Source organism: Mesitornis unicolor, unplaced genomic scaffold (genome assembly GCF_000695765.1).
Source record: "Mesitornis unicolor isolate BGI_N332 unplaced genomic scaffold, ASM69576v1 scaffold39920, whole genome shotgun sequence".
In the NCBI taxonomy this organism is placed as follows: domain Eukaryota; kingdom Metazoa; phylum Chordata; class Aves; order Mesitornithiformes; family Mesitornithidae; genus Mesitornis; species Mesitornis unicolor.
In genome coordinates, this window is record NW_010159653.1 from 27,424 (window position 1) to 38,595 (window position 11,172).

Here is an 11,172-nt window from a genome sequence, read left to right on the forward strand (position 1 = left end):
CTTTCCCTATGAGCTGCCATCCTTAAGGAAAAAATCTGCTTCAGCATGCACAGTTCCTTCAGGAAACGTCCATATGCTCCAATGTTGGTCCTCCACAGGCTGCAGGGTGTAAAAATGAGGTTGTTTTTGGTTGAACTGTGATTGTAGTTAGTAAGCAGGATCGAAGGATGACTTTTTGTACAAACAGGCTGATGAATATTATGGCCTACTCTCGCTTCTTAGAGTGTAGTCTCATATCAAGAATGACTGAAGTTTAATTATTTTAATTAATCCAAGTCCAAATGACAAAAGTGAGTTTGAACAGAAAAGAAAAATAATTTAATAGAGAATGCTGCATACACACCTCTGCTGCATTAGATGGAGGAGATTTAATCTATAGCATCTTTTGTACTTTTATAACCACAAAATAGATGCATGTAGAAAAAGCACTAGCTAGTGGAGACTAGGTGGCTAAGAGGCAGAACTCCTCACTCTTTCTCTGCCTCGTTACATAGCATTGACCCCTTGTGCTTTTAACCATCTTCATAAGATTTTTAGTACATTTAATGTAGCAGAAGTTAAGAGCATTGAAAGGAATTTACTGACTTCTATATGTTACTGGTTTTGTAATTTTTGTGCTTTCTCCATATTTGAAGCAGAGGCATTTAGGTTAGGATTTAAGCAGTGTGTTTAAGCAGGGAAAGGGAGCATATGATTGTGATTAATGAGTTAAAGTAAATCCAACTGGGACAGTGCTGGGAAACAGGAATACACTAAAGTTGACCAAAGAAGGTCTTGGTGTAGGTGCCAAGAGAGTATTTTTAAAGGGCTGGGGGTGGGGAGGCCCCTTGGTCTATAAAATACTTGAGAGCCAACATAACTGTTAAGCGTTCTTGTTGACTACCACATTAACTGTGCCTGTCTTTTTCCTCTTCTGACCACAGGGAGTTTGACAGCTCTGGTGTATCAGCACTCCATCACTCCTCTGGCATTGCCCTGCAAGCTCCTCATCCCAGACAGAGGTATGCTTGTTAAAGTACAGAAGAGATATACCAGGCCAAGTGCTGCTTCAAAGTGCTGGTGTCTGAAGGCAGGTGAACATGTCACAAGTCGAGATATAAGCAAGAATGCACAGGGAAGGAAGCTGTGTTTTAAAAGTCATTCTTCAATACTATTGATGGCTCTTATCCAAGCTGTAGTTGTGAGCAGGCTGGTACTGTGATATGCCAGTCATAAACATATATGCATCATGGAAATTCACACAGTAATCTTGCACGTGGGAAGATGAAAGTACTTTGCAGACATGGAATTACGCCCATGTACGGTTGGACGTAACCGCTAACTCAAGTCTAATTAGCAAAAGGGCTTTAGGGAAGGCAAGTAGGTAAAAAAGAGAAGGTGCCCTGAGTGTGACTGTTGACTGTAGCAGTTTACACAGGTCCAAATATTGTTTGAGTAAATTATCAAAAAGCCTGTGTTGCATCATGGCACTGTAATTCTAATTTTGGATTTGGTGATTTCATAAACCACTCTAACACAACAGCAAAATGTAGCTATACTTGCCCCATAATTGTTGTCTGTTACGCTCTCACGTGAAGTTGACACCACATGTATTATTGAAATGTTAAACATTCTTGTGTTTTTCTACTGAACTTTTCAAACTTTTGTTAAAGACCGTATGTTAGTGTTCAAACATAGCATTTGAATTAGGCAGATACATTAATGAAACCATTTTAGCACAAAAACATTCTATAGTAGATGTGACCAGAGATCTCTTTGTATGACAAGCCAGTGTAGTAGGTGCGCTTGTTCTCCTTCTTCTCTCCTAAAATGGAAATCTCCTTCTGGCAGAGGTGCAGGACTGAAACATTTGCCTTGTCCTGAATAAACATATCACAGTGAAATTTATTTATTTATTTATTTATTTATGAACCTGAGACAGTCATGCATTTTAAGATGGTCAGTGGTTAATGGTTCTGGACACAGTGCCTGGAGTATTTAAAACATGTGAATAGTGTCACACACCTTATTACTGCTCTTTTCCTCATTCCTTTGAATGTATTCAAAGACAGCATACATTGTGTTAAATACAGCACTAAGTGAGTTCTTTTTACATGCATTTATGTAATTGAAATATATGGACAGTTTTCTCACTAAATTTAACAGAAGATTGGGAGGCAAACATTCCACTCCTGTCTTAATAGTTCAAGTGTTTGATTTCTGTGTAAGTAGGAAGAAAGGATTATGTTGTCATCTTCTGAATCAAAATACAATTAATTTATTTCATCACAGAAACACAAAGTATTTGTTCATAAATTAGTGTAAATTATACAAATTAAATGAGAAAATTAAAATTGCACTATTTATAAAACTTTGAGGTTGTAATGAGGGAATACACTATTAGTATCATGTGCGTCTCTGCAGCATAAGCTATGTAGTTACGTCTTTTACTGTCAGGAAGTAAAGGTCAAGCATTTCTCCTGCATCACTGGAGGCAAAAAAACTGATGCAGCACAAAAACCACAGGAATGATTATAGTTGCAGATACAAGATTGGTTCATGTTTCTGACCAAGGGTTGTTTGGTCGATGAGATAACAGTTACAGAAACTAAACTCATACTTGACCATGTGCATTGATTTGTCAATTCAAGTCCGAACAAGACATGGACAGTGTTCTCTTTTTGCAGATCCCTTGGAGGAGATCGCAGAAACTTCTCCACAGACTGCTGCAAACTCGGCAGCAGAGCTTCTCAAACAGGGTGCAGGTCTGTTAAATTTTTTCCTTGCATTTGTCTGTCAACAGATTTTGTGTCTCACAGGCTGGGAGAAGCTAAAGCTTAAACTGGAATGGAAGGATGCTTAAAAGGATCAGTTAAATTTAGAGTGCTGTGCAGAAGTGTAAAGGGCGTTATGAAGATATGTACCAAGTTCCTTCTGCTTTCTGCAACCTGCTTCTAAGTTCTACAACCCTGTGTTTGCTTTCATGTCATGTCCCATGAGAATTTGAGGTACACATAGATTGGTTCAAGCGCAGCAGTTTTTAAGTGGTTACATTGCTTTCATAACTGATAAATCTGGAGAAGGGATTTTCAACCTGTGGTTGCAGAGGTTCATTAACTATTTCTGAGGTCTGCAAAAGGCAACTAAGGGGAGTGTTCAGTAGGGTTAAATTCTCAGCATCGGGGTCATCAGTACCACTGGAAGATTCTTACTGTCCCATCAATCTTATGCTGCATGCTGTTAGGATGTGTCCAGTGTCTTTTCCATTGGCTGCAGTTTTATGGATTCTTGTGCATGCTGCAGCGCCCATTCTGGAAAGTGAAGTTGTCTTACTGTGAGCCCATTGATGTGACAGAAGAACCCTGACGAGATTACCTCCAAATAACGTGATGCTATGCATTGGTTCTGTCTGTATCGTTCCCAAATAGAGGTGTTTGCAGTAGCTGTGTAGAGATGTGCTCTGCTTCTCATTTGCTTTGTTTGTGTGCAGTTGACCCAGAGTTAGCAAGTGAAATAACCTGTCTGAAAAAGTGTCATGGTGTCCTAAGCCACCGTCATTGGACATGGTGCTCTGAGTACTCCTTTGTAATCTTAAGGTGGTCCTTAGTAGAAGTGCAGCTCTTGTGTCATTTCCCTGTATGGTGGACATGCCCAGGGAATCCTCTCTGTGTCTTCCCATGCTCCCTGCTTTTCAGGCTGCTGTGGTTTCTCCCCAGCAACTATCTGCCCACCTGATCAGTCCCATTAGAGCAGGAGAATACATTACATTTGCCACTCTCCTTTGAGTTTAGCCTACCACTGGAGCTACAAGCAAATGTGTGGTGGCCAAGCATGCCTCCTTAAGAATGCTGCCTCATTGCCCTCACCCATTTTAGTGCACTTCTGAAGGGGACAGTTGCCAAGCTGAGCATCTCTGGAGAGAGAAAGTGTTGCTTCTTGCTTGTGCAGCGGTCTGCTTTCTCTTAAAATTTAGAAGTACCACTTGGAGTGCTGTAATCAAGCTGGAATGTGGGACTGAGGCAATGGCAGGCTTTTTTGAGACTGTGCCAGGAGTGAGTGTTGGCCTTTCTGTCTGCTGGTGCTGGTGGTTGTGGCCAACAGGGAATGAATTTTTTTAGAACTTTTTCTCTTGAAAACCCAGCAAAAGGGGCGTGTATTGTCTTTTGAGAAATGCTGGTTTCTCCTTGCTCGGGCAACGCTTTTCAAAGAAAAAGAAGTAATTCTTACCTCAGTTGAGGCAGTAGTCAGATGAACTCCTTATGGGGGCTGTCACAGAATCACAGAACGTTAGGGATTGGAAGGGACCTCAAAAGATCATCTAGTCCAATCCCCCTGCCGGAGCAGGAACACCTAGATGAAGTTACACAGGAAGGCATCCAGGCGGGTTTTGAATGTCTCCAGAGAAGGAGACTCCACAACCTCTCTGGGCAGCCTGGGCCAGTGCTCTGGCACCCTCACTGAGAAGAAGTTTCTTCTCAAATTTAAGTGGAACCTCCTGTGTTCCAGCTTGTGTCCGTTACCCCTTGTCCTATCATTGTTTGTCACCGAGAAGAGCCTGGCTCCATCCTCGTGACACTCACCCTTTATATATTTATAAACATGAATGAGGTCTCCTCTCAGTCTCCTCGTCTGCAAACTAAAGAGACCCAACTCCCTCAGCCGCTCCTCATAAGGGAGATGCTCCACTCCCTTAATCATCTTTGTAGCCCTTTGCTGGACTCTCTCCAGCAGTTCCCTGTCCTTCTTGAACTGAGGGGCCCAGAACTGGATGCAATATTCCAGATGCGGTCTCACCAGAGCAGAGTAGAGGAGGAGGAGAACCTCTCTAAACCTGCTAACCACCCCCCTCCTGATACACCCCAGGATGCCATTGGCCTTCTTGGCCACAAGGGCACAGTGCTGGGTCATGGTCATCCTGCTGTCCACCAGGACCCCCAGGTCCCTTTCCCCTACACTGCTCTCTAATCATGGATCATTGAGGGAACTTGCTTCCTAGGAAGACAGTTGAAGGCTAGAAACCACAGATCAGTGGCTTTTCTCTAGAACAGACATTGCTTTAACTTTCCTGTTCAGCCCCAAATAAATCCCAGTTCTTCATATCTGTTTCCAGTAATACAGTCAAGGGACTAATATTCTGAACAAAGCACGTTCCCAGTCTAAAAGGTGCAGGTGTTACTCAAAAAGGGCCACGTTGTGCAGCTGTTGGCGGTACCATGGACATGACTACAAAATTCCACCTTTGGAAGAGGAGAGCAGCAACACTGCAGGGCAGCTGCATGGCCTGAAAGACGCAGATGTCTTCCTTTTGTTCTAGCCTTGCGTCTGGTTTCTGTGGGACTGCTGTTATTCAATACCTCATCAAACCATGCCTGATGTTCTTAAATGAGAAATCTTTCAGCCTTTCTCATTACCTTTCCTCTCCTGTAATCCCCTTTCTAAACTGACATTTTTGCACTTTCCAACACTTTTTCAAAAGGTTCCGTTTATTATTCTTTGTGCTACAGAAATAAAGGAATCTACTGTATTTGGTGGCTGCTTTTGAACCACCACATTTAGGGCAATCTAGACGAAATGCATGGCTGTTTCATTTAGAACCAAAACCTGAGGACAGTCTATTGACACCGTGGGGAAACTCTTCATCTGGGTCTCAGAAGTTGTGAGGTCTATGACTGTGAAACAAGGCAAGCTTCCTGTGGTGGGAAAGGCTCGCAGAATAATGAAGCGCCTTAGATCTGTACCAAAGATACACAGTAATGATGTGAGAAGAGGAGAGCTTATGGTTTGGAATGTTATTTACAACTTTGGATACATGTGACAGAAGGCTGTTCAGTGAGGAAGGCCTCATTGACGTTGCCATTCGTTGTCCTAAATCCCTTTTGGTGTGAATTGTATAGTAATTGATACAAACAAAGGTTATTGAATCTCTCACACGAATGCATAAAAGCATTTGGAAAATTTTAAATTTACAAATCAAATAAATTAAATCTCTGGATCTCTCCTTTCTCTGACAGAACTCCAGAGCTTGATGTTATTTGGCTTATCACCATGCTGGAATCTAACTTACGCTTATGCAGTCTTTACCCAAACCATTGCTTTGTTGTTTTGAAAGTGCCAATGCATGGCTTTGCATTTTATGTGGAATGTCGTAGGCAAAACTTTAGTCAGGTTACAGAATAACCATATGAAAAGAGAAGCTATTAGATTTAATTTGATCTTCACTTTCATTGTAAGGTTGGCAAGCCAAGCTAAACTGCTAAACAAATGAAATACTAGCATGGTAGTTTTCATGTGTCAGCTGCCAGAGTTGTAAATTCTGCCCTAGATACTTGCACAAATGTCTTTACCAAAACACAACTTCTGTTCGTATCTTTATTTAGCTACATATGTGTTTAATCATTCTTGCTTGTGCTTTTCAGTTTCAAAAATGTTCTTAATCTGCTTGTAATTTTGACTTTTACCACAGTCCCAAATTATTTAAGCATGTGAATAATGCTATAAATACTACATACTAATAATTAATACTGCATAATGTTGTATGGCACTGTTACCATGCAGTACTATGTAGTATTATGCAGTACTATAGTGCTGCTATATAACGCTATATAATATTAGTAGTTCTTTTCCTAGTGGTCACTGCAGCTTTCATGTGAGACCAAGTAAAAAATAACTGTTCAGTAGAGCTTCTTTTTTATAAAGGTACTTCAGAAGTTGTTAATATCTCTAGGAGATGAATAGGACTTCTAAAAATAAGTACATGCTGAGGTAAAGGATAGACCTAAAAATACATAAGTCAGTAGTTTTTCTCAATGTGGAAGTTGTTTTATTTGCTGTAAAATAGCTAAGCATGCAAAACACTGTGGAATTAATGAGATCTGAGCTTTGCAGCAACTCTAAATTCTTTATGGGGTGAAAACATTCTTGTCTTGCCAAAGAAGTTAATTATTTCCTTTGCATATAGTTTAAATACCATTTGAAAGCGTAAACTGTGTGAATATATGCTGCAGAATTGTGTATTTTCTTATTGGCTGCTGTAATTGAACTTAAAATCAAAATATCCCCATTCTTTCCTGTCAGGAATGCCTTTGCTGTAGTAGTACCTGTGACTGCCTCTGTCTCTCTGCTGCTGTCTTGTATTTATTTAAATTTCATGATCTGTAGGTAATAAATAAATACAGTCGTTGGCTTAAATATAAAGGTGTTAAAAACAAAGGGACAGAAAAAGGCCTATGACCTCCAAAATTGTATTCTTAAACAATGAAGCAACAGTGGGACAAGGTGGGCACATGTAGAGGTTTTTGTAGTTTGATGTCAGTCTTCCCTGTTTCCTTCACAATTTGGAGAATTTACATTTTGTTCGGGTTTATTCAGAAGGTACCCATTTGCTTGCTGTTCAGTAACGACCTCTTATAGTCTTTCCCCTCTTTCTTTACAGCCTGTAATGTTTGGTACCTGAATTCGGTGGAGATGGAGTCCCTCACGGGGTACCAGGCAGTACAGAAAGCCTTGAGCCTGACGCTGATTCAGGAACCTTCTCCTACCTCCACCGTTGTCCATTTCAAGGTGTCTGCGCAGGGAATCACGTTGACAGATAATCAAAGAAAGTAAGCAAAAGAGGGGTGGGAAGAGAATATTTGGACTTGTCCCCACAAATGTTGGCTGTGGTTGCTGTGATTTTCCTAGTTATGTTCTGCAGGCTTTGTCTCAGAGAATAACAGGGTTGTCTAGAGAATGGTGGTGACAGCGTCAGGTGTCTGCAGTACTGGAGAAAGATGTTTTAAGCTATGGACGTTACTTCCACATGGCAGCTTTTACCTCTGGAAGGTCACTTTGCCATGGTGTTTTTTCATTGTTGTTAGTTCTTACAGAAAGGGAAAGTCATGGCTTTGCCAGCATTTGATATTCAACCTATTCAGTGGAATAATTTCTCTTCATGGCATCTTCCACCAGTATCACTGAAGAGAGCTGGCCAAAGCAGATGCTGTGTTCCATTATTTAAAATAGTGCTTTGGATAGCCTGTAAAATCATATGATAAAAAGTTAATCTCTGTTTACTTTGTACTGAATGCTATTAAGGCTACCACAAAGTCTTTAGGTTTGAAAACTGACAATTTCAAAGGAGGAACAACAAAAATTCATTATAAGTTAAAAAAAGAAAAAGGTACCACCAGGCCTCTCAATTAATAGAATCGTAAAATCATTATGGTTGGAAAGGACCTTTAAAATCATCAAGCCAAATCATTAACTCTACCATTCCCACTTATAAACACTTACAGACACCATGAGACAGGGTGCTCAGAGACATGGTTTAGAAATCCAGGTCAAGACCTTAAGTTATGATGCCTGAGAGTGCTTGTATTTTGAAACTTAGTACAATAGATTATTCACAAGTTCCAGGAAGTTCAATTTCCCACTAACATAGTATCTAAATGGCCAGTTTTATGAAAAAAAAACCCAACACATTTCATACTTCTAGTTCTCTTTACTAGCTTGAGGATCAGTTTTCTTTTTGTTCAAAAACTTGGTGTTACTATTCTAAATATGGATTTATTTGGTTGGAGAAGTTCAGGTGGCTTTCACATTCTCTCAGAGATAGCAAATAAAATATATCATCATTATTAAATTTAGATTAAATACAATTAACTTTTCAGATCTGTTTACTGTGGTTTATACAGTTGCTCTGTCACCCAGTGCCTCCTCCCCACCCAGGGAGGGGGATCAGGAAAAGGAAAGGAGATTTGTGGGTAGAAATAGAAATACATTTAATAAAATAATAATAAACTGATATTAATAACAGTTATATTATAAAACACACAGAGTTATACTCAGCCAATATTATGGGAGAATAGGCCTCAGGGTTAAGACAGTAAACAAGTCCCTCTCCAGATGTCAGCTGTGGAAGAGAGAAGAAGAAGGAAGGAGGACTGTCCCTAGCGAGCTCCCCAATTTATAGTGAATTTGACACTTAGGGTACAGATTAGTGCTAATTGGTCAGCTTGAGGTCAACTCCCTTTTTTGTGTTTTGCATCACATATCAGCTTTAGACGAGACCTGTAACAGTCTTATCACTGTGTTCCCATTAAAATAGAGTGTTGCAGTCCTTACAAAATCACAGTTTTCCTCAACAGGAAACTGACTCTCAAATTCTGCCCAGTAAGCCAGGACAGTTGTTTAAAATTTTGAGCATCTTCACTATTCCTAAAACTTGTTTTATTTCTCCCTATCCAGGCTCTTTTTTCGGCGACATTATCCAGTCAACACTGTTATTTTCTGTGCTTTGGATCCACAAGACAGAAAGTAAGGAAGTCAAGCAGTATTTCTAATATTTTTTTTGTAATGTTGATCTGCAGAAAAACCCCAACTAACATAGTTTTAATTTTTATTTCTCCATTTATTTTTTTTTCTTACTGCTTTCTTGATGGACTAGATGGATGAAAGATGGCCTGTCTGCAAAGTAAGTGGACACCTGTCCGAGTCTCCTTTAAGTGTATGTTTTAGGACTATCATTACAGTGCTCAGTTTCTTAGTGTTCTAAATTATCTTTGTCAGAGATGTAGAAGGCAAACCAGCTGTTCAGAGACAAAAGTTTCTATGTCCACTGTAATTAGATTTTAGTTCCTTCATCTGTACCTCTGCAAGTCAGGGCCTAGTTATATGATGGTGAGATGATATGTCTGGAATCAAAGCTAGTGTGGTTTATTTAGGTTGCAGGCCTGTGATTTGACTAAAGTTTCGGAAATGAAAATAGAGCCATTTGCTACTCAGGTTTATGTTCCACTTGTCCAGCAACACTAACACAAGCTTACTTTTCTCACTTAGACTGATAGCTTTAAAAAAAAAAACACCTCACATTGCACGTAGATGAAAACACTCCTAGTAATATTAGTGTGTGGCATAAATATATAATTACCACTGGATTGCAAAGTGTTTTCTATTGAAGGCGATCACCATTGTCCTGCTTTTACCAGAAGAAAAAACTAAACAGAGAGCTCAGGCACTGGTTTCTGGAAAGGAACAGAAATAGATAGCTTAAGTCCTATTTCCAGTACTCTGTCCACTGAGATGTGTGAGCCTCAAAACCTCTCTTTAGGCAATTTCTGCCACACGATACCACACACCCCCCAAGGCAGCAATACTGAATCAGGTTCAATGTCTCCCCAGGGTCAGCAGCACGTCTCTGACAGCAGACAGTACAGGATGCCATATAGACAGAGTAGAAGGAAGGGGACAGCCTCCTTCCCTGATTCTGGCCATCCTGAGCCACTCAGGAGCTCTTGAGTGGGCTGGTGCATCTGGATTGCTGTGTTTAGCAGTCACCTTTTCCACCAGAACAGATGAGCTCTGATGTATGGTTTGGTTTCTTTTTTGCTTTATGGAGCGAGGCAATGCCCGTCTGTTCTCTGATAGACTGTGCTTGTTGTCCTTGCAGAGTATTTGGGTTCGTGGCCAGGAAGCAAGGCAGTGCCACAGACAATGTGTGCCACCTGTTTGCAGAGCATGATCCAGAGCAACCCGCCAGTGCCATTGTGAACTTTGTATCAAAGGTCATGATCGGGTCCCAGAAGAAGATCTGATGCCTTTCCATCCTTGACTCAGAGCTCTTCACAGACTTCACTGAAGGAAAGCACTGTGAGAGGGAGAAAGCCTTTTGAGCAGCAATGTCTGAACCTTGTCATTCCCAAGAAGGAAAGCAGAGGACGGTCTGTCTGCATTATGTTTGCAAGAGTTCAGCCTCTTCTTTGAAGATGCCTCTGACTTAACAAAGCATTATTTCTTTGGTTTTATACCAAAGGATGAAACAAAAGAAGCTGCGTGCTACCCAAACCCATGTAGCCCACACCTGAATGAAGCATAAATGAAAAACCTCTTTCCTGAAGGGTTTCTAATATATTTTCACATGCTGTTTCTCATCATTTATTGGAGCAGAAATACTCGCTAGGCTGTGCTACTTTTTTGTGCAAAAAATGTTTTCTATAACCTCCACAAAAACACTTGCCGTAGTTGCATCAATGGTAGCTATAGGCCTTGCAAACGTGCTCTTAAGAGAATGATGATCTGAGGAAGACTATTTGCTCTTCCTTTCATCTGTATGTGATCAGTGATGGGAACTGAATGGAGAAAGGGGAAGATGTATGTTAAGAGAAGGTTTGTGCAAGTTGATTCCTGATAAGAAAGGAGCGGCAATGTGGAATATTC

The 11,172-nt window shown here is 40.5% G+C and overlaps 1 protein-coding gene across 1 annotated transcript in view; it reads left to right on the plus strand.

Moving 5' to 3' along the window:
* The window catches only part of LOC104542866 (tensin-3-like), a gene marked incomplete at its 5' end in the record, with an annotated part of 19,278 nt that extends 8,728 nt beyond the window's left edge, over positions 1-10,550 (plus strand). The window contains 6 exons of the mRNA XM_010187328.1: positions 924-1,001; positions 2,667-2,744; positions 7,412-7,580; positions 9,205-9,273; positions 9,404-9,430; positions 10,406-10,550. Of these exons, the coding sequence (XP_010185630.1) occupies positions 924-1,001; positions 2,667-2,744; positions 7,412-7,580; positions 9,205-9,273; positions 9,404-9,430; positions 10,406-10,550 (566 nt within the window). The remainder of the gene's footprint in view (positions 1-923; positions 1,002-2,666; positions 2,745-7,411; positions 7,581-9,204; positions 9,274-9,403; positions 9,431-10,405) is intronic.
* Positions 10,551-11,172: the final 622 nt, after the last annotated feature.